The sequence below is a fragment of the Heliconius melpomene genome, chromosome 14 (assembly GCF_056956725.1).
Source record: "Heliconius melpomene rosina isolate 202511_hmr_F chromosome 14, ASM5695672v1, whole genome shotgun sequence".
NCBI lineage: Eukaryota > Metazoa > Arthropoda > Insecta > Lepidoptera > Nymphalidae > Heliconius > Heliconius melpomene.
The window spans coordinates 485348-510059 of record NC_140402.1 but is presented as its reverse complement, the minus strand read 5'-3'; the positions used below and the strand labels follow the sequence as shown (position 1 = coordinate 510059).

Here is a 24712-nt window from a genome sequence, read left to right as displayed (position 1 = left end):
AAGGAGTGATTTTTTTAATTTAACATATAATCCATTCTTAATATTAATAATGAGTTGTTTATTCCCTACGTCACAATTTATTTAACAGAGAGGGAAAACGAAAATAATTTATTTCCCCGAGAGAAAATCAAACTACCTACAACCACCTCATTCACAGTTGAGACTCCGTTCCACTGCGCCACGACGGCCTTACAATCAAAAATTCAAACATAATTATACATTACATATTATAAAAATATACAAACTTTGTCTATTCTTAATAGAAGCTATATCTTCATCAATGGGCTGCCCTGTGGCGCGAGAAAACGCCTGCGCCGTACTGCAGTAGCCATGATGGACTAGATACGTTGATACCATTCTGGAAATAATTAGTGATAAGTTGTTAATTTCTTTAGCTTCACGCTATATTCTGTAAATAGCAGGGTAGGCAAAGGGAACCTAGTTCTGGGACACTTAATTCCTCACTCTCGGCTGAAATTACGTTTTGAGTGGTGGAAAAAATCTGAGGTTTCTGGGTATAATAGAAATCGTTCCAACAGCACTTACCAGCCAAGAGTATTTTTATTTATTATATATGTTTTATATTCATTGATTTGTTGTATTTAAAATAAAAGAATTGTTGTACTATAAAAAGTAAAGGAAACATTAAACACTCCATTAAAAAAAAGTAACAATAAATAAAACTCCATACACATAAAGCAAAAACCTCAGTCCCCTTTAATTCCCTTAAGTCATCAGCTATTTATGTAAGACATGATACCACTGTCCCTGCTCTTCTCTTAAAGGGAAAGGTTATTCTTGGTTTGCCAAACAAGTTCCACTAAGAACTCTTCTTAACATAGCCTCTATGCCAATACCCACTACATAAAAACAGACTTGTTGCCATTATCTCTACACTTCAGACAAAGGAAACCGATTGATGACCAAACAAGTCCTACTACAGATTTTCCTTAGCATGTCCACTATAATATATATCAAAAATAAATCATTCACCCGTCATTCATCAGTCCCTCACCTATGTAAAACCTGCTGCCACTGCCCCTGCTCGTCTGGCAAAGGAAATTCATCGATGGCTAAACGAGTCCTAGCGCGTAGTTCCCTCAACATGTCCTCTATGTCGAAGACGAACGGTTGCTGACCGAAATTAGCGTCGACCACTTCACCTGGTGTTTGTAGACCTACTGTTGGGTAGAGGTTTGGCTGTGGAAAAAAGTATTTAGATAAGACGCTTCTAATTTGATGTAGATTTATTTAAATAGACTTGTGCAAGTACCTTTGAACTGAATGAGCATAAATTAACCACCAAATCGGCAGGCAGTTCTGCTAAAAAGCCGCTAAGAAACGGAATAATTGCTATTTATATACATTGGTAGCTTCCCTAGTTGCATTTTTATTCAGCTTCACGCAGTATCCCGCACAGAAAACAGAAACAGAAAGAAAACCTGGGAACCTAGTAATAAGACACTGTCGTTTTTCCCTTTTCGACGAATTGCGTGTTGAGTGACAGAACTCAACGCCGACCTCAATGCCAGATCAAGTGAAAATATTTAATATTTCATTTCCTCGAGTAGGAAACAAAAATACAACCTGTCGCATTTACAGTCACACGCTTATACTGCTGCGACTGCTACTGACTGGCCGCATTTTTATATATACATAAATTATATTTATCTTCAAATCAATAAAAAAACTAAAATCACTACACTCACAGGCAGCCCCCTAAAAGCAATTCCTAGATGGTGCCCATTCTTAGTGTAGAAGCAAGTGTTGTCGACGAGGTTGACGCCGCAGCCGATGACGTCGCCGGTGGTGAAGGTCGGGCCGTAGGGCTGGCCGGTGCCGGACGAGCAAAACGAGTGGCCGTCGTCGCCGTGGTAGCCGTACGAGTGTTTGTCCCAACCTAGTTAAAAGGTGTTGAAGTTGTGGATTAATAATAATTAGTTGGAAATTAAATTGAAATATCTATCGTCAAATATTTTACTACCAGTTCGCTAAAGTTCATTAAACAAATATTTCAAAACTATGTATTACGTTAAAAAATGTTGCCGTAATTTTATAAATAAGAATATCAATTTATAATGGAAACGAACAAGAAATGCTGAAAATCACTACAATGCTATTTGATACTCCTGGCTTATATATTCAGCAACTGCTCGAATTAAGTGCATAAGAATAAAATGTACCTTGAGATATAGACGAATAACAGTTCTTTTCATGACTCTATTAATATTACTATTAACTTGAAATATTGCATTTTCTTCTGATCTTTTTTAAAAAGCTATCAAATATTGAGATCACGCTGAATCCCGTAACTGTAGCAAGGAACCTAGTGTTCAGACACATCGTTCTTCACTGTACGCCGAATTCTGGAGGCATTGCGTGTTCGAGTGGCGAAACTCAACGCCGCGCTTTGCCTCGACACCAGAGCGAAGAAATGATAATATTAAATATTTCATTTCCTCGAGTGGGAATCTTACCCACAACCTGACACGTTTACAATCACATCTTTGCAACTCATGGACTTATTTTATTTTCAGAAAAATTCATATTCACTAATACAAAATGTACCAGGAAACTCACCAGGAAGTCTGTTCATATTGACCCCATGGGCCGACAGTCCTATCCCCATGTACCCGTCCCGCCCCTTCGACACTATCCTCACTTCGAAGTAGTAGAGGCCGCACGCCGCCGGTATAGGGTGCGTGGCGCGGACGCTCGCCGCGTCCTTGTGGGTTTTGCCGTGACCTGGAAAACCATTGGTTCTATATTAGATTACCGGTTCACCTTTGTTCATATTAACTACTTTTGTATAAATAAAATTAAAATCAACTTCACGCTGTATACAGCACACAATAGGGTAGACAAATTTATTTTTAGTGGAAACAATTATTATATTTGAGGCTGTCGTGGCGTAGTAGGACAACATATGAATGAAAATGCAAGGGTAGTGGATTCGATCCCACTGGGAGAAATTATGATATTTAAGTTATTTTTCGATTAAGCTATTTTTCGATTAAGCGAGGAATTGAGTGTCATTACCTCACATCACACCAAATGTAAAGCTTTATTTTTTTTAAATTGATAGTTAGCATGCATTTCAATGTGTTAAGCGGCGTTCTATTAAAGACAAGGATGTTAAACAAATATTTTTAAAGATTACGAAATCGCCGTCATTTCTATCCAAACTTCATGTGGGATTCGAACTCCCAATATTTGTAAATATTTTGACGTCGTCGTCTTGGTATTAGTCATAGAATATGAAGATTATTTATGAAGAGAGTGAACTGACTTACTGGTGGTAAATACAGAATACAGTATAATCATAAATCTAAAATAATAAATAAATATGATATAATGTACCTATTGACCACAAATCAACTACTTTTTCTTATGAATTCACGCTGTATCTCGGTGTTAAGATACTTCGTTTCCAACGCATTATTAAATTTTCGAGACACTGTGTTGAGTGTTTTATTCGGTTTTTTTGAAGCTTTCATCTCCGACATTTATCAGACTAGGCCTACCTGCCTATCAAATTCGTCGCCATATGTTATCAGAGCGAACAGACGCAATTACTTTAATTTACGCAAAACTAGCTTCACACATTGAACGACGGCCAAGTGCGAAGTCACTGAGAATGTTAACGACCTCGCATATCAAAACATGAAAACACATTCACAGAAACACAAGATTCGCCAAAAAATTTACAAGCAAATTATGTATTTACAAATTTGTTACAGCGAAGAAAGGCTCAAAATTGATTAGCTATTTTGTATCCTTGTTATTTAATAAATACTGATAATATTAGACATTTATACTGTCATATTAAAAAAAAATAGTTCAAAAGCAGCAAAATCATAGATAAAGAAATCTTAAAAAAAAATTATTAGTTTTTTTTTAATATCCTAGACACAAAAATCTATTTAACACTAGAAACACTTAGTTAGGACGTTTTAACACAAATTAAATAAATAGCAATCAATAACAATCGTAAAAGTGGAAAACTGAGTGTCTTAACACTTGGTTCCCTCTGCCTACCCTGCTGTGTGCGGGATACAGCGTGAAGATGTCACAAATTTATATAAAATGTAACAAAATCCGATTCTCAACATACATACATCTTCGGCTGGAACAAAGCGACGCGCGCGCAGGTTAACGAACCACGTGTTTACAGTTTACACAACAACAACGGTGAGATAAACCGACCGGATCGCGAGAGCACTACAAAGTATTTCTCACAACAGCGCTGACGTGACATCTTAAATCGTTTGCTTTATACAAAAAAAAGTGTAACGTTGATATCCTTGAATAGTTTCGTATGTTAAATGAGTTTCTGATCAAAGAAATACACTTACAGAAATCCAAATAGAAATATTGTTTATTCAATGTAGGCCAATTCACAGTCAGTCCTACTATATTCTTTAGCTTTACGCTGTATACACATAGGTTAGACAGAGGGAATATGGGAGCGTAGAGTTAAGGCTCTCCGTTCCTCATCCTAATACTTTCGCTTCCCACTTTTCGCTTAATTCCTGATACATTGCGTGTTGAGTGGCGGAACTCGAAGCTGTACTTTGCCTCTTTATATATGTACTAGCGGGCGCGCGCAGCTTCACTTGCGTATGTAAGGGTGAATTCTAATAACCCATGAAACATGTGTTCAATGAAATATTTTTAAGAGCCTAAATTTCAAATTTTATAAAAATCGGTGGCGATTTAAAGATTTTTCCATACAAACTTTCAACCCCTTATTTGCACCTTTAGGGGGTGAATTCTAGAAAACCATGAAACGTATGTTCAATTAAATATTTTTAAGAGTGTAAATATCAAATTTTATAAAAATTGGTGACGATTTAAAAAAAACCTATACAAACTTTCAACCCCTTATTTGCACCCTTAGGAGGAGAATTCTAGAAAACGATGAAACACGTGTTCAATTAAATACTTTTAAAAATCTAAATTTAAAATTTTATAAAAATCGGTGCCGATTTAAATTTTTTTCCATACAAACTTTGAACCCCTATTTCACCCCTTTAGGGTTAAAATTTTTCAAAATCCCTTCTTAGTGGATGTCCAGATTACGAAAGTAAACTTTTGTCCAAATTTAACGTTTCTACCATAAGCGGTTACGGCTGTGCGTGCGTCTTACCTCAGTCAGTGAGGACAAGTCCTTTTATATATATAGACTAGCGGACCCGGACGCGGCTACGCCTGCTTGAAATATAAGAATATAATTTGTATAGAAATATAATTTTAATCTAGATGAAATGCTAAAAGTGACTATTACATTTATTTTCATAAGGATGAATATCAAAACGACGCGGTAACGAACGCGGTCGCGTAGCGACGACGGTTGTTATTAACATGGCAGAATAAATTGCATGTCAAATTAGAATGTACTTTAAAATATATTAGTATATATGTGTAATGTAATGTTATATAGCCTATAGCACTTCTGAAGAATGCAGCTTTCATATAAAACAAAAACAATGAAAATCGGATCAGTAGATCCAGAGATCTTAGCGTTCAAACAAACAAACAAACAAACAAACAAACAAACAAACAAACAAACTCTTCCGCTTTATTATATTAGTATAGATAAGTATAAGTATAGATTATAGTTACGCAATAATAATGAGAAAACAAAACATACATAAATTTATAGAGGGGTGTGATTTAAATGTGAAAGCAAAGCAAAGCATCATTGCAAAAAATATACGTAATTGAAATCTAATGACGCAGAAGAAGCGTATCTAACCGATTCAATACTCGCTCTCGCACACGATTTACATTCTAACATATAGTCAATGTTTACAGCTGTGCGAGTGTACACGCGACGGGCTGTGGGTTCGATTCCCGCTAGAGGATATGAAATCTATACTTATAATAAAATCACAGGTTCAAATGTCGCAACGTCAATTTTTTATACATAGTTTACAAAACTATTTTCCTCTCCAAGTGTGGTATTACACTTCAAAAATGATATAAATAGTAAGAATTTCTCAACTCAACGGTAACTCTACACTCGAGGCGATCACCTGAGTTCGCCCGCGGACCAGTTTTTCCGGCACGTGGTGTAAGGTGGCCGAATACAATACTTTTGTAAACAATATTTTCTAAGAGCTATGAAACATTTATATAGAATTGTGTATATTGTTATATATTTTGAGACCAATCGTAGCGCAGAGGCACAAAGTGTGCTTGTTATATTTCCATTTCTACGCTCTGGTGTCAAAGCAAAACGCGGCGTTGAGTTTGGCCACTCAACACTCATTGTCTCCGTTCCACTAGTAATAGGGTCCCGTTTTACCATTCATGTAAGGCACCCTAAAAAAACCAAAACCAATAATAGAAAAAAAATAATCAAAAGCAGAAGTTACTAGATATATATTTCAAAACTTTTCAGCCAAATTTGCCACAGCATTAGTTAAATTAACTAAGTCGTATTTCAAATGGTTAAAAACAAAACTGCATAAAAAAGTTAACTGCATAAAGAGAAAAAGTTTCGCGAGGATTTTTGTAGGAAACTTCAGAGCTTCTCGACAGTCTTTTCCAAGTTAACAACTGAAGTCTAAAAACTCAACGGGCCGTCACTAACGCGCAGTCTACCTCTACCTCTACCTCTACAGCAATTTAGTACCGAGACTGTAATGTATGGAAAACCCTCATTGACTTTCAAATGGAGATGGAACTGGTAACCCATTTTTATGCGTTTTATTTACATGGCAACACATTGAAATAACAAAATAAAAAATATATATATAGCTTTAGTTTCTTGCAGCTTTAGGATTTTCTTTTTTTTGAGGAAAAGAAATAACTCAATATGTGACATTTCCTTTGGAAATAATATATAAAAGAAATTTAAGTGGAACGTAACTAGGGAACAACATAAATTTGGAAACAGGTTTTTAGTAAGTTGATTGTGAAACTTGAGACAGAAGTTACACAACTTTTTAATAGTGATAACATGTGCCTGTAGAACTTAGGTAGGTACAATAGAGATATAGTGATTATAAAATATGTTAATATATTTATATCACTCGGGGCTTCACCCGCTTATACTACTCTATTATTTATTTACTAAACTATAAAGACAACATATTATATACAAACGTAAAGTAACAATCAATTTAATAAAAAAATCGTAGCAATTTTGTCGAACTAAATACGTTATATTGATATATTTTTTTATTTATGAACCGATTCTAAAATACAATAGTGAAAACTACATTTAACTACACGCTGTATGCCACACATTACAGGGTAGGGGGCCTGGGAATCTAGTGTTAAGACACTCTGTTCCTCATTCAGATGCTCCCGTTTCCCACTTTTCTTCGAATTCGAAACACTGCGTGTTGAGTGGCGAAACTCAACGCCGCGCTTTGCCTGTTTTCCAGAGCGAAGACAAGACAAAAACAATGGAGAAATGAATCCAATTCCAGAATATGGTCCGCCTTAGTGTTTTCCATATATAAAATACCAAATTTCTATTAATATGTACCTATTAGATAATCCATTCATCGAGAAAAGCTATCATTCTAGAAATAACAAGATGCGAAGAAACAACAGGGGCGCTAAACAAAGATATATGAAAGCTTATATATTTATTAAAAAATCTAGACAAGTATATAAGACGAAATAAATCATCTAGCTATCTAGTCGTAGTGTTACGATGTAACCCACTGTACCTTAAGTCAGATTAACCGCGGGCATATTATGTTTAGATACACAAAATATATTATGTTATTTTAAATAATATAACACACGACAGACATACCGATACAGCAACAATGCGAACCATCGTGGCGAGTAGACAGTAGACCGAGAGAAAAGACTAAATTAGCTGCAAATACAATATTAGCGGTCCATTGCCCCGGCGAGGCGTATACATTAGACTGAGATCCGGCCGTTGAATCCTGCATATACGAGTTTTCTTAATTAAACCTATATTAATGAATAATACATGATTAGTAGAACAGATTATACCTGGGTTGCCTGGAAAAATCCTGCCGCAATCACCTTTAATTACATTTTTTCGTAACTCGTTTTTGGAGAAAATTGCAGTCATACGTTTTTTATATGAATCGCACATCATTTGAAAGATAATCGCATAAGGAATTGGAAAATTAAGGGTTGCCAGCTCTCAGTCTGCCGCAAGTCTAGGGTTGCCTGGTTTAAAGATGTCACTAAATGTTAATAATTTGCACTCATGTGTTTTTTTAATGAATTATATATCAAATTAAAGCTTATTTTTTTCTGAACACTATAAAACAGGGTTGCCTGGAAAATTCCTGCCGCAAACTGGGGTTGCCAGCGTTTGAAATATTTTATTCCGGTTTAGTTTGACTATGAGAATAGACGATGAAATGCGCGGTCTGCCCTATGTTTTAAAGTAAAATATTATATAATAGAAGGTCAATCTTAAAATCAATGTTTATTCTAATTGTTCACCTGTTAAATGATGATTTTAATCATATTAAGTACACGTAGAAAACTATTTAAAGATGAAATCATCCTTATTTTTCAAGTAAAATAATGAATCTATAATATTGAGTCTTTGCAAAATCTATTTTCTAAATACTAATATTTATTTAAATTACCATTTTGAAACAACTAAATTATCTAATTAAATAAACGTTTACAAATATCGATCAACTATAAGCTATTAATATACATACATATACATCATGTTTCCTTAATGTAATGAACGGTGACCATTATTGCGGATATTTTTTTAATTAATTATATTGAAAAATACATTTCAATGAACTCTCTCTCTCTCTTCGTCCTCTACTTGTTTGATTTGACAACGCTTGCCTCAATTTTTTTTCTCTCACGCAACTTTTAAATATTTTTAATAATAACTATTAAAAAATTATAAATAAAAAATTTCACTAGCAAGAACTTGTCCGTTTATGCTGATAGTTTTTAAGGCATTTAGGTCTGAAAGAATTGTTCTTATAATTATAATAAAGCGCAATCACTCCTAACGTCCCTAACTTAGTGTAATCAAAACTGAGGCAACTATCCCACTGCCACAATTGTCTAGATTTTATTCTGTATTAGAAGTAATTTACATAGATAAAAATATATAATATTAAACATTAAAGTATATTTACGTTTTGCATAAGAAAATAATTAAAAATACTTCTTGATATTTTTGTTTTAAAACAATGAACTTTTTGTAACACTGTAAATGATAACTGAAAATGTGCATTGTGTCACTATTAAAAAAAATTTTACTGTATTTAAAATTCATTTTTGGCGAAACAATAACATCATTTTACACTTTTGGAGAGATTCCTCGTTAAATTCTATCACATTTTCACTCCGGCCGCACAAAAAACACATCTTCATTTTTGTCAAGTAAAAACGTCTTTACTCCAAAACGAAAGGTAAGTAACTAAGTAATATGCTCAAAAACAACTCATTTGACCATCTACACTTTTATTGCATTTAGAAACAATACATCTTCGAAAATAATTTTATTGCATGTGGTTTGCTTTGTTCCGCGCTGCAAAATGTTTATCTATAGTAAAAAATAGCCAACTAACTAATTGATATTTGCCGACTCCTGGTCATAAATCGTAAATAGCGTTTATTAGTCGGCATTACTGTCGAATTTTCTTGGAATTAATCTTTGCTAACTTAGTTTTGTTTATTATAATTCTATTATATATATATTTCTTCCCTATGCAAATTATTAAAAGTTGCGTGAGATAAAAAAAGGTGCGGCAAGCGTTGTCAAATCAAACAAGTAGAGGACGAAGAGAGAGAGAGAGTTCATTGAAATGTATTTTTCAATATAATTAATTAAAAAAATATCCGCAATAATGGTCACCGTTCATTACATTAAGGAAACATGATGTATATGTATGTATATTAATAGCTTATAGTTGATCGATATTTGTAAACGTTTATTTAATTAGATAATTTAGTTGTTTCAAAATGGTAATTTAAATAAATATTAGTATTTAGAAAATAGATTTTGCAAAGACTCAATATTATAGATTCATTATTTTACTTGAAAAATAAGGATGACTTCATCTTTAAATAGTTTTCTACGTGTACTTAATATGATTAAAATCATCATTTAACAGGTGAACAATTAGAATAAACATTGATTTTAAGATTGACCTTCTATTATATAATATTTTACTTTAAAACATAGGGCAGACCGCGCATTTCATCGTCTATTCTCATAGTCAAACGAAACCGGAATAAAATATTTCAAACGCTGGCAACCCCAGTTTGCGGCAGGAATTTTCCAGGCAACCCTGTTTTATAGTGTTCAGAAAAAAATAAGCTTTAATTTGATATATAATTCATTAAAAAAACACATGAGTGCAAATTATTAACATTTAGTGACATCTTTAAACCAGGCAACCCTAGACTTGCGGCAGACTGAGAGCTGGCAACCCTTAATTTTCCAATTCCTTATGCGATTATCTTTCAAATGATGTGCGATTCATATAAAAAACGTATGACTGCAATTTTCTCCAAAAACGAGTTACGAAAAAATGTAATTAAAGGTGATTGCGGCAGGATTTTTCCAGGCAACCCAGGTATAATCTGTTCTACTAATCATGTATTATTCATTAATATAGGTTTAATTAAGAAAACTCGTATATGCAGGATTCAACGGCCGGATCTCAGGGTACATGTACAGTTCACGAGGATTAAGCTGAGTTTCACATTGAGCCAGAAAAAAACATTTAAATATATATATAGTTCATTTTCTCATCTCAATCACTTTCGTCATTTAATATTATTACCATTTTAATGACCATGCACAGACGACATTACTAGAATTAAACGGTTGAAATTTGCCATATATCTACATGGTTTAGGGTGAGGATTTAGGGGAGCATTGAGAAAGGATTTCTCGAAATTCCTACGGGGACGAAGATAAACGGGATTTCTCGTTTTACGTTTTAAAGTTACATGCGCCGACTAGTCTGTACACATACATACAATGTGCACAGCAATGCACCGTTATCAATGCATCTCGAGGTATACGAGGTTTGACCGTTTTTATACAAGTGAAAGGTTTTCAACAATATGTTTAAGTTATTTCAATTTTAACAATCTTTACGTAAACAAATGTTTAAAACTAGTTACTTTCCGCTTTAGAGTGATGGTAGATAACGCACAGACGAAGTTACTGGAATTAGAAAGAAGAAGACGTTTGGCCTGAAGTAAGGGAGCACTATGACAGATTGTCTTAAAAGGTTTTATAGAATCGAATATTTTATATTTCCTAAATGATTAAAATATATTTATTTCATATTCAGTTACAGATTCCGTCGTGGCGCAGCGGCACAAAGGTATGACTTTATCGCGACGGTTGTGGGTTCTATCTCCACTCGAGGAAGTGAATTATTTATGTACATTTATATTTCCATTTCTTCGCTCTAGTGTCGAGGCAAACAGCGGCGTTGAGTTCTGCCACTCAACACGCAGTTCCTCCAGAATTCAGTTAGAAGTTCACCAGAAGAAGTCATCCAGAAGTTCAGTTGCATAATATATGTACATGTATTACGAAAAAAATTATAAATCGGAATTAACTTTTTCTATATGGCATATAGTATAAGTATTACCGACGATTGAAAAGAACGAACGCTTACTTCAATAGAGTACCTACTAAAACCTTAAATCGGTTTGTATTGAAACTTCTATTCTATGAGATAGGTTCTACGATATATTTAAGTGCTTATAATTAGGCCGTTGTAGCGCAGTGACACAGAGCCCGACCGATAGTTGTGGGTTCGATTCCCACTCGGAACAATGATTATATTTAATTTATTATCATTTTTCGTTTTGGTGGACGAAGCGCGGCGAAAATTTGGCGACAAGTGTTCACCGCTAGGTTTCCTCTGCTTACCCTGTTTCGTGCGTGACACAGCGTGAAACTACAAGAAGAAAGTCTACCCTCGATGGGTAAAGAAGAAAAGCCAGTGAGGCTGGCACTATATTTTATCTGCTTTACCCGCTATAATAATATAATATAAATAGAGTTGCGTATTAAAAAACAAACATTTCAGTGTTCACGAGAGCTTGTTGCGAAGTCCGCACACCGCAGTGCGATATCTCCTTTGCCGAATATGTCTGACCTTCAAACAATCTATAAAGCCGGGCAAACTACGCAAAATCACATTTCTAGCCAAGTTAAAAAGCTTCAATGACCTTCACGCTGAATCCCGCATATTGCAGGGTAGACAGAGGAAACATAGACTTAAGACACACATTTCACTCACAGTGTTGAATAGCGGAGCACAACTCTGCATTAAGTCTTCTTTACAGAGCGAAGAAATGAAGATGTTTCAGTCTCGCGAATGAGAATTGAACCCACAACCGGCGCGTTTTTAAATCAGACGCAATGCAATGAAAAAATTGTCACTCAATTCGTGAACAATGCATTATTCCATATTTAACTTGGCTCTCTTTTCACATTTATGTCTTTGATTCAACTTACAGCATTGGCGCTATCAGACGTGACCTCTGGCCTCAACGGTTAATCTGCGAAACAGTATATTCCATGCAATTTTGCCAAAAGATTTGCTCTTATATAAAATGTCAGCATTCACTTTTGTTAGGCTTTTTCGATATTTTTTTGTTCTTTACGCCTATGACGCAACAATGACTATTGTAAAAAATTCTAACAATTTTGTTTTAGCATTAATACATAGGAAAAAGTACCTATACACAAAGGAAATTCGTTAAAAATATATAGAAACGCATGAAATTTTTGTTTGGACGTAGCGGGAATCGAACCGCATCGCCTCTCGGAAGCCGCCACACACCTAGGCTATAAGCATTGAAGCTATCTCTAACTTTTCAAATAGACAGATCTTACTTATTTCGCAAATTCATAAGGTAAAATAGTAAAATCATCAGTTTTTGTGCAGATCATATAGCAGGATCCAAGAACAGTCAAAACACTCCGTTCTTTCCACGTAACCCGCATTAAGCATCACGTTTATTGTGAGTGAAACGACGTAATTATATTTGTTGATTATTATCACTATGAATACTTTTTCATATTAAACAAACTTATCGACAAATTTGAAACAAAAAATAATATTTTTTTAATTTAATTTTTTTATATGAAAAAATATATCTACAGTATTTTCTTACAAAGTTGACATTTGGCTTGTAGGTAAGGAACTGTATGAAATATTTAATATTTAATATTTATTTGAAATATTTAATATTTTCATTTCCTTTCACTAGTAGTGTAGCAAAGAGCTGTGTTGGGTTCAGCAGACTTCACTCAACACGCTATGCCTCAGGTATTCGGAAAAATGGGAACGGAGTGAGTTGACACTAAGTTCCCTGATTCCCTTTGGCTACCTCGTTATGCAGGATACAGCGTGAAGGTACAAAAACATTGTTTCCTTAAATAAATAGTTGCAGGCGATGACTGCATTCAATATAGAAATGACTATAATAAATTCAACAATTACAAAATTTGCATGCAAAGAAAGGGTTAGAACAAACACTCAAGCAAATAGAAATCTATTGTTATATTACCATTATATATATACATATTTATAATATGAAAGAAGTGTTACAAATGAATTGTTTGAACACTAGAGACCCCTGCTTACCCTAGCAGGGTAGCGAAATGAAAAGTGAAGGTGAACAAAATCGTCCAAGAGGAGCAAAAAAATTATAGAGTTCTATCTTTTTAGTTCAAAATTCACTTTAGTTTTAATAAAAATATACAATCATATGAGAAAGAAATAGAGAAGGAGCAGTCAATACAGTGGCTATTATAATATAGTAGATTATGCTAATACCATGCACACCAAACAGCCATATCATCTAAGTACACTAGCTAAATACTCTTTGAATAACATTGTTTATTAATTAATTTTTGTTTTAGTTTCACGCTGTATGCCGCTCATAGGATGATAGGCAGAGGTGCCCTGGGAACTTAGTGTTAAAATACTCCGTCCGCATTAAGACACTTCTGTTTCTCACTTTCCGTCGAATTCTGGAGACATTGCGTGTTGAGTGGTGGAATTAAACCCCACGCCTTGTCTCGTCAACAGAAAAAAAATGGTAATTTAAACAAAAACAAATTAACTTCATATTTTTTTAATAAATAATCTTAATCAAGAGCACACACAAAAACAATCAACAAAGTAACAACGTGATGTGAGACCTTATCATATAACAAACGGCGGGTACCTGCTACTAGCGATGTAACAAATGTATGTGGGAATGGGAAAACGTCATTTGTCTTTGACGGCAGTCCCTTTAGCGCGAGAGATTTTAATTTCCAAGTTCAAAGGAGAAATTAATTATTATTCAGTACAAATTAGAATCTTAAACTTCATTATTAAAAGTAGAAGTAAAAACACCAGATGATAATGTAAGGCTTGATTATAGGATTTCGAGGTTAAGCTACTTTTTCTAATAATAAAGCAAAAGATTATTATATTATTAATGTAATATTATTGCCAAATTATTTTTATTTCCGATATTTATATTCACAAAACATTTGTTCAAACATTACGGATGCGAATGATCACGTACAAAAATATGCCAATATTCCGGAATGTTAATATTTGTTTCATCACTAGCAGGTAGGTACTGCCATCATACACTCTACACTGAAGTAAATCAAAAATAAAAATATCATATGATACGGCCTCAAATTATACTGTGAATGCAGTTAACAAACAGAGCTGCAGTTCAGAATTGAAAATTTTATATCCGAATTCATTATCGGCAAATTTACTCTCGGAAGCACTCAATGCGATGGGGAAAATAAAGTTTACCGATCTTTGAAAGCATATATTAAAAAGAACGGAACTATTCAACTAATTGATATCATATGTATGCTTCTAATAAAAGGGTATAGGTCCAAGGATAGACCATGCTAAATTGCAAAGAACAAGAAGCAGCTTCACAACTTTTTCCTAATAGCAGACAGAGAGAACCTAGTGTCAAGACACTACGTCGTCCTGAATGTCTAATATCACTCAATTCTGTCCAACAAATACCCTCAACTAGAAGCACACATAACAGCACGGCCGCGTCTTACGACTACATAACATTAATCCTATTTGAGAGCGCTGTTTGTTAACAAGATGTATATATATATTGACGTACGATACATCCAGAGGCGTAAGTGGAGGTAGGGCAGGTGGGGTCTCCGGCCCGGGCCCTGCGTACCACCTTACAACAAGAGAAAACATCCATGTCCATTAATTTATCCACACTCGGACCCCATACACCATTTACGCGTCTGGCTGCTCGATACAATCTCCGAAACTAATCCAATCACAAAACTCCAGCAAGCTGATGGTGATACTACCACTGATTTTATAGATCGATCGTCTAAATTAAAAACTATATTAAATTCAATTTCAATCTATAAAATCAGTTCGATATTAAATGTACAATTGCTGGCCTATTAAAAAAGCTTTTCGCAAAAACAATGGCAGCTGTTGAAAAATGCCGAATACGTCATGCATAGACCTGACTACCGAGAGCTTTAGAGCATAGTGGTGCTATGGAGCCGAATAGATTATGCTAGAGTTAATACTTATTTTATAATATTATCTAAACTACTTAAAAACTTATAGGAAACTTAATTTAGAGTTTTACTACTAAATTAACTGCTAAGAATCAAATTAAACTGTGAATATTAGAAATCTAAGTTTACTTAGTAACATTCTAGGTCTCTCCTCAAGTATTTTATATGTGACGCGTAACTTTAAATAGTATTTACATAATAAATAGTTTATTGAGGAAATAACTGATGAATAATAATGGAATAGTAGAATAAGACCACCAATTATTTATCTGCGCCTTTGCCCCCGTAGTCCAATGAAAAAATATAACAATTTCTAGGAGTGGATAACGTCGAAAAGAGTAACGTATCGCAATATAGTCTGTAGTCCTCTTCGCTAAATGAAGTCAAATATTTGTAAAGTTCCTAAGTAATTAAGCGTAATCAGCCAAACACACTCTTCAGCTTTATAATATTAGCATAGTCAGTTGATTGATAGTTTTTTAAGATAATTCTTTTATTTATATGTAAACTAACGTATCAGTAATCAAAGTAATACAAAGTCATTAAAATACAAAACTATTCATTTATTGTTTTAAATATCCCGAAAGAACGGAACGCTAACGCTTGCCGAGCAAATATTTGTATGTGTTTATTTTGATATAAGCGTGCCAAGTGTCATAATCAATTCGATACATAATATTGACGTAACTGCTTAACATCGTTTACAAATTTCCTTTTGAGCGATAAAAATATTTACTCGTTGTTTATAAGATTTTTTAAAACAATATAAGTAATGTTAGGTAGCGACAGAAGAATAAATAAAAGAATCAAGGCAACCACCAGCATTTAATGGATTTACGGTGCAAGAGCCCATCGCACTATAGGGAGAGAAGCACAGAACAGAGCCTGGGATGATTAATAACGTTCCATGATTCCGGAATATGGAAGAACAAATTAAAATGATCAAAACAATGACTCTGTTTACGTGAAAAATAAAGAAGGCAATGTAACCATGTAACCATAAGATGGAAACAAAAACCAAAAAATCTACCTTCTGTTAACTTGTATTACAGAAGAAGAATAAAAGAAAGCTGAATGTTGTGGATATGCGATCTCCTCCTAGGATAGCTAATCGAATCCGCCATGAAGATATACACAGAATGGCAGGTACTAGCAAGGATGTCACGGTGAGAATGAAGAAAAACGTGCTCAGGTGATTTGGCTACGTCAAATGAATGGGTGAAGAAATATTAGCAAAAAAGATTTACGAAGGAAACATGAGTAGGAAGAGAGATAGGGGAGGCCTTCGAAAATACAGTATCGAAGTACATGGAAATTCGAATATACTCTCTGGCTACCCCGCTACGAATACAGCCCGAAGCTTAAAAAAACCTTCTGTTAACTGGATGATGACTTGGAAGGTTCCTTCCGCCTACTCTGCTATTCCGATAAAATCGTAAAGTTGTCTTCTGTTTGTAATATAGCGTTTTCATCGCAAAATTAATTTTTGATCACCAATTATATTGATACGCTGATGTACCCGAAATTATGATGTTGATTATGATGAAATTATATCAAAATTAGTTTAACAAAAATGACAAATTAGGCAGAGGCATCTACAAAGCAGGGCCGCGTAGCAACCTCAGGCATTGGCTGTTACAAGCGGAATTGTAAACGCCACCATTAATGCGTTTTACTTGTTAACATGGGTGTACTTAATCCCGGGCGGCTAAACTAACATGATTTTAAATAATTTTCCCTTAGAAAATAAAAATGTTAAATATGTAATTAAATAGATAAGAAAAATTATGATTCATTTCTTCCATATTGTGTAATGTAAGAGTGCAAAAAGAAATGTGTAAAAACACTCCGTTCTCCGCTTTCCGCTCAATTACGAGTTTAGTATTGCGTATTAAGTAAGATATAAGTATTTTCTTAAACTTATTATTTCTAAACGTGTTCGTGTTTAACCAGCCTCGTGTTGCTCTTGTTTGGGTTAAACAATTGTTTTTGCAATTTTTTTTAGCATGACGCTGTATCCCGCACGTAGCAGAGGGAACCTGATAACATAAAATTAAGACACTCTGTTCCCATTAGGTCACTTCCGTTGGCGACTTTCCGCCGAATACTGGATATAATGGAGATATTGCGTATTGAGTGAAGGACCACGCCACGCTTTGCCTCCGTATGAGAGCGAGGAAATGAAATTATTGAATATTTCATTTCCTCGAGCGGGAATCAAACCCACAACACGTCGCTTTTGTCGCTGTGACACGAGAGCTGCTTTTTATTTTTCTCTTTAATTTAAATACCACATAGAACTAGAACCAAAGGCACGCACGGCACAGACACCCAAGTATTATTTACGATTTACGCACTGATAGCGTCGGCATCCTTTGAAACTATTTCTTGGTAGGTAATACAATCACTTTTTGCTTTGTCACAGTTTTATGCTTCTTCCGCATATAGGGTGACCAGCGGGTATCGAGTTCTCATTGCGTAACAAGTGGCGGAGTTCAACGCCGCGCTTGGGCCAAACCCACAACCATCGTTTATAGCGATGCCACTATGACCTCAATAACATTGTAATACTTATTAATCTAGATATTCTAAATCAATATTTATTTATATTGGCTTTGTTGCTGGTACTATCAATTACAAGTCCGTTGATATAAGTATGATTTACTCGAAATTTATATTGTTATTTCTTGTTTTGATTATAAAGCACTAGCAGCTAGGTAGTTGACTTACAATTAAAAGATTAACATGGTGTAATATAGCCTATAACCTGTCTCAATAAATGAACTACCCATTTAAAAACTATCTTTCTATTCAAACAAGTAAGGTACTTCCTGAAATTAGCGCATTCAACCAAACTAACTCTTTAGTTTTATAATATTAATATATACATGAAATAAGTATTTATAATTAACACTATTAAAAACGAATACTTAAGAAAATTACTTCCTATAACTTAACAAAAAGCCTAATCATAATATCCATTGTTTTTACAAAAAAAAAAACACGTAACGTTAGAAACATCGATAAATGAAACGAACTTGACCTGCTGCTGTACAGAAAACGACCTAGTTTATTACAAACCGCAAAGAATATGAGCTGTGAGAAGCATTATACGTACATTTTGTTAGCAATGTTGTTTTTGACCGACAATACTTACACGTGATGGTTCTGAATACAAATTCTCTAGGTGTATTATTTTAGCTTCACTCTGTATCCTGAGGGAACCTGGGAACCTAGGCCAGGAGCAGCTCAAGTTGAAATCGCACCCATAACCTGTCGTGCGTGTGACTCTGCGCCACGACTGGCCTCGATAATATAAATAAAATTATACAACTGCAAAATTTGTTTGGTTTAATGCGATATTCTCAAGAACTACTGGTACCGAAAATTTTTCAAAAATTTCGTATATTCCATTTATCGAGGCTATATTACATCAGACCTCAGGTAAAGTTAATTTTTCATATATTTGATAATAAATCTAGGCAGATATTATTTATATAAATATAGTAAGCTACGCTGTAGTTGCAGTAGTGACTTTCTCTATCACATTTGTAACGCCTTCCTTACATAATTTCCTTTATTTTTTATCAGCATTAGCTTTGTAATGGTCAGGTTTCCGTAGACAAATTAATGGTAAAAAAATGGAACCCTTAGAATTTCCTCATGTCAATGTCTGATCGTCCGTCCGTATGTCTCAGTTATTTTGCTCAGACATTATGGATAATGTTGTAGTGTGTGGGTGTTTTTAATATTTTCATTTCGCGGCGTTGAGTTCCGCCACTCAAACACGTAACGCCCTAATAAAATACACACATACATAAAGAATAAATTAACTCATCAAATGAAATAATCAGGTCAGATTAGTTGGTAAGGTTTAGAGGCACCAATTAGCATCATAGCACGACGCGCGCTATGGCATAACAACATGAGATTGATTCATATGTCAAGTAGTGGGATGAAACGTGTTGAAGGAAGCTAACCACACGTTTGTTACTTTATCGCAGCCAACAGGTAAATAATTGTTATTGTTAATAATTACTTTTTTATATATAGATTCACGCTCTATCCCGCATATCCCAGTAACCTAGTGTTAAGACACTCCGATTCTCACGCAACGCCCAACTTTAAACATTGGGTGTTGACTGTTGAGTGACAGAACTTTTTAACCTCTATTACAATAATTCATAACCTTGGACGCCCTGACAACAGCGATGCGTTACTTCCGCGTCAACATATCTAAGTATACGTATGAAATGTAAAATAACACTACGCAACGCAACTACTGTATCTAATATAATATATTATAACAGGAAAAGTTCAAACAAATAATACCTTTATTACACATACGAATAAAACTATTAATCAATTGGCTTAGAAATCAAATTTGCTCAAAGCGTAGCTGTAAAATTTTTTTGCTAAGCGAAAATGAACTCTATTCCTATTGCCTATAATGGTATGGTCGTGGTGGCACAGTGCTGCAAAGTTGGAGAGTAGCAAGACAAAGCACGTTATCGAATTCCACAACTCCTCACATAATATCTCGAAAATTGAGATATTATGTGAGGAACACTAAGTTCCCTCTGTCTACTCAACACGACTACCGAATCTATTATTATGTTAACAAGAACAACTCATAGAAATAACACCTTTATTGAATCAACTCTTAAAACAGCTAATCGTTTGGCTTGAAATTTAATTTGCTCAAAGCAAGTGTGTAAAACTTTTTGGTACAAGCGAAAATGAATTCTATACCACCGTGGTATAGTTGTACGGCACCGAGCTGGAGGGGAGAACACGTGGCGACCCGCCGTAGAACGAGCTTGACCTAGTTAGTGGATGCACCATTTCGGCCCTATTTCGTAACGGCCCTTCGCCTCTCTTTGTTAGAACCTTCACTTTCCGATTTGTATTAGCGTCGGCGTCATACTTGGCTCCTTTGTTTTGATCATATCTGTACGTATATTCTCCAGATTTCACGCTTCAATAGTTAATACTGCATAGCAGAGAGGGTAGAGAGAATGAAATGTGTCTGTAATACTCTATTCTGTACATTGTGACCTAATTCAAGACATTGCGTTTCGAGAAATGGAACTCAACCCTGGGTTTTGGCTTGACCAATGCACAGAAATTAAATAATTATGTAGATTGTACATTCTGGGCCCAAAAATGTATGCAATCATTTCAGTCTCTTTCGCTATTTCTCTTACAAATTTCTTACGTTACTTTTTTATAATCTTTTTTTAAATAATATATGTATCTTTTTTACCAATACATTTAAAATATGTAAATCTATGCTAATATTATAAAGAAGAGTTTATTTTGTTGACCATGCTAATTTATAGGAGCTACTGGCTCGAATGACTTAATGATTTTTTGTGATTGAAAGTCCATTTATAGAGGAAGGAACACATAACTATTATTTATTTCCATTTGAGATGAGCGAAGCCGCAGGTGAAACCAACGCCCGTATTTATAAATCGCCCTCAACTCTGAGAGCGATCTTGAGATATCGTTTTCATTCATAGATCATCATCTCTCATAAATTATAATTTATGAGAGATGATGATGATAATTCTTGAGATGCTTGATGATGATTCAAGATTGATCTCAAAGTTGAGAGCGATTTATAAACACGAGCCTTAGTAACTAATAAGAGGAAACTAACGCTTCCACGAATTTAGGTCGTCGAAAACAAATATAAATTGAGCGTAAGAGAAAGCACGTTACAAAATAGCCACGGTTGTGTACTAATGAAAATATTTAATTAGAATAGTTATTTACTAACTATACTCCAACTTCAATTCTCCTCGTAAGTAAAAAAAAAATATTTTGTACAAAATATTAATATAATTATATTAATAAAATCTATTTCCACTATAATCCACGCAATCAGAATTTCAAAATATTCGAAACTCAACACCGCGCTTCTTGTTTGCTACCACGACGGAGAACTGATAATAACTTGCTCCCTGAAAGTGATTCGTACTAACTACCATCACGCTCACAGGCAGATTGACTCAGATCAGACTGTGCCGTGTTTAGATTTAGCACAAATATAGCTCAATTTGTTTTCTAAATAATAAAGGGTTTAAACTCTTGTATTCCCCTATCCATGTATATTGTGAGGACATCCCTCCTAGGCACCTAGCTATCTCGGAGGGCCATACTTGAGCAACAAAATTAACGTTTGTATAGGTACTCACCTAACCCCTCACTATGCGAGGTAACAACCTAGTAAAGTTAAAATACTCGTAGTCTACAGACTACACGAAATTGAACTACACTAAAACAATAAAAAAATATTTACCCTAGGTTCTTAAAACTTTACTTAAAACTTTACCCTAGGTTCCCATTGGTTACTCTCTTACATGTGGGATACAGCGCGAAACTCTAAAAAAAATATGAAATTTTACAGTCAAACACGTTCCCACATAATAGTGATGTGTATAAAAATATTTGTTGAATAGAACTGTATAAACAAAGCACATCACTAATAAGTATACACTACGCAGTGATTACGGCGGGAGGTAATATTTATATCTGCACGGTTCATCGGCATCGCACAATGGCGTATGAGCTCATACAAACTAACAGAATTTCAATTTATCTGTTTCCATTTTAATAAATTGCATTTTTTTGAAAGCCATTAAGTTGTTTTATTTTATTTTAATTAATTTTATAATCTCATATTTTTTACGGCTTCACCCGCTATATTCCCCATATAGCAGCTTGAGAACTTTAAACGCAATAGATTGTGAATTCGATTCCCAGTCTATCTCGCACAATGTAAAAGGAACCTAAATAAAATCTACGTGGGACCCAGCTTTTTTCGTAAGAATTTCTCTTAGTCACTCACTCCCCAAGGACTCTTCTTGCCAATGTTTAGCGTTGTCTCTGTTGTCCGTCAGTCATTCAGCAACGGAAAAGTTTAACGGAATTAACACACGGCTATAATAAAAATAACAAACAAACATCACGCGAAACTGACTACAACAATAAATCTCTCATAAAATGACTAAAGACCAATCATAAATACAGCATCAAAAGACAGGCCATACCTAATATACCTAAACACTGAAAGCAATAAATTGACTACCGAAACTGACAAACAAAGGGAAGTGCAGTCAGTACGGGCGCGGGCTGTGACCCCATTACTCGCTCCCGGGGGAGCACAGACTATGGGAAAGATTATCGAGGGCTATGGTATGAACCTAGCTACAATCATGGTTGTTTACAGTGTTTTTCTGAACTAGATATATAGACTTGTGAATTTCTTATTACACGCAAATTGAATATTATCTAATTATTTATTGTCATTAAAATATTATATGTAGACCATAAGACTAAGTTTGCAAAACTTTGATTGTGTCTCCGGCGATATATGAAAAATTGCAAATAGGTCATTGTTGCATCAAATGAGAGATTTGCTTTTAAAATTATTCCAAAATGACAAGAAGCTTTCCACAAACTTCACTAAAACGATAACTACAAGACATTTGCAACTGTGTGATTAAATTAAGAAGACTAGCACACGAGCTCCAGAGATTCCATACTAATAATATATGGACTGAAGTTATGCCAAAATGCGCTAACTAACAAACGTTACTAACGGCAACATGTTACAACATTAATATTATATCTACACTATCTTTACTAATGTTATAAAGTAGAACAGTACGTTTGGTTGAACATGCTCATCTCAGGAACTATAGGTTAGGAAGAAAGCTAATAATAGCGTAATATAACCTATATTACGAAACGTAAATAGTTTTAATATAACCCGCTGTACCAGCCTCCGAAATTTGACGGAAAGTGGGGAACGGATTAGGTTCCCTCTGCCTACCCTGCGGAATACAGCGTAAAGCTGATTATTAAGTAGATTACATAATAATTTTCAATTTATTTCTCGTATATTTAATGTTATCCGTACCGTAGCGTTTGCCGCTCCGTTCTCTCTGGCTATACCACTGGGGAATTGGAGATACAGCATGAAGCTAAGCTTGCTACTTGCTAGTATTTAGTGTTATGGTAACTGAATTATACTGGAATACCAAAATGTTCGTTCGTGTGCGAGTTCCGAAAAGTAATTTATAGTGAACTTGGCACCCGCCACGCACACACTACATGCATTACTAACGGCAATACTATAATAGCTTCCGCATGTCTTATACTTATACTTAGACCTGGTAATTATCTATAATAATTACGTTACATATACATATATATATATAAAACTCTTCCGTTACTGAATGATTGAGAGGCAACGCACAGACGAAACTACTTAAAAAGATGAAATTTGGCAGGTTAAGTAGAGGGCAGTCGTAGCACAAGGGCAGGCGAAAGGTTATGGGTTCCGTTGGTTAACTCGTGGAATTGAAATATTTAATATTTGTATTTCCTCGCTCTGGTTACGACGCAAAACGCGTTGAGTTCCACCACTTAACAGCATTTCGGCGAAAAATTGGGAACTGAAGTATTTTAATAGGAACGGAGTGTCTTAACACTAGGTTCCCAGGATACAGCGTGAAGCTAAAAAATATGTTAAGTATATAATATTACTATTATACATAGAAACTTAAATGAATCGGAACGACTTAAAGGAATAAATAAAATCAATAACACTAGCTACTTCTGCTTGACGACAGAATATTTTATATGCGTGAACAGTGCTAACTTCATTCAATGCAAATGAACAAGGGGATCAATTAAAAAAACCTTACCTACTAGTGGGTACTAGTTTTTTTCTATTTAAAAAAAAATACACGTGATGGTTATGCGTTCATATCTAATTTAGAGAACATTTTACGATAGATCGACGTCGGAGTTGGGAACAGTTTATAAATACGAACCTTAGGAAGGTACCTAATAATAAGGTTTAGTAATTAAGCATTTTAAGTAGCTACTATTTTTTAACTTCACTATCTCCCAAAGCGTGGAAGGATACGAATCTATTGGGCTTAAAAAGTTGAACTTTGAAGTATAGGTAAATTGGCGAGTGCAGGGTAACATTGACAAAGGATCGAAATCCCGCCGGCAACGGGAAAAAAAAAAGATTTTCCATTTCACACACACACACACACATATAGTAGTAAGTAAAAAAAATCGCATTACAATTTGACATCGAAACAAATCATACAAACAGATCAAACTGAGGACAGCCGT

The 24712-nt window shown here is 34.7% G+C and overlaps 1 protein-coding gene across 3 annotated transcripts in view; it reads right to left on the bottom strand.

The window, feature by feature from the left end:
• Positions 1-24712, bottom strand: part of RanBPM (Ran-binding protein M) — a 42810-nt gene that overhangs the window by 14627 nt on the left and 3471 nt on the right. For 2 of the 3 annotated variants that reach the window (XM_085197432.1, XM_085197434.1), the window contains exons 2-6: positions 15124-15189; positions 2581-2745; positions 1710-1900; positions 1016-1200; positions 246-358 (exon numbers count right to left, since the gene is read on the bottom strand). In XM_085197432.1, the coding sequence (XP_085053558.1) occupies positions 246-358; positions 1016-1200; positions 1710-1900; positions 2581-2745; positions 15124-15189 (720 nt within the window). The remainder of the gene's footprint in view (positions 1-245; positions 359-1015; positions 1201-1709; positions 1901-2580; positions 2746-15123; positions 15190-24712) is intronic. The other variant, XM_085197433.1, reaches the window with a different exon arrangement.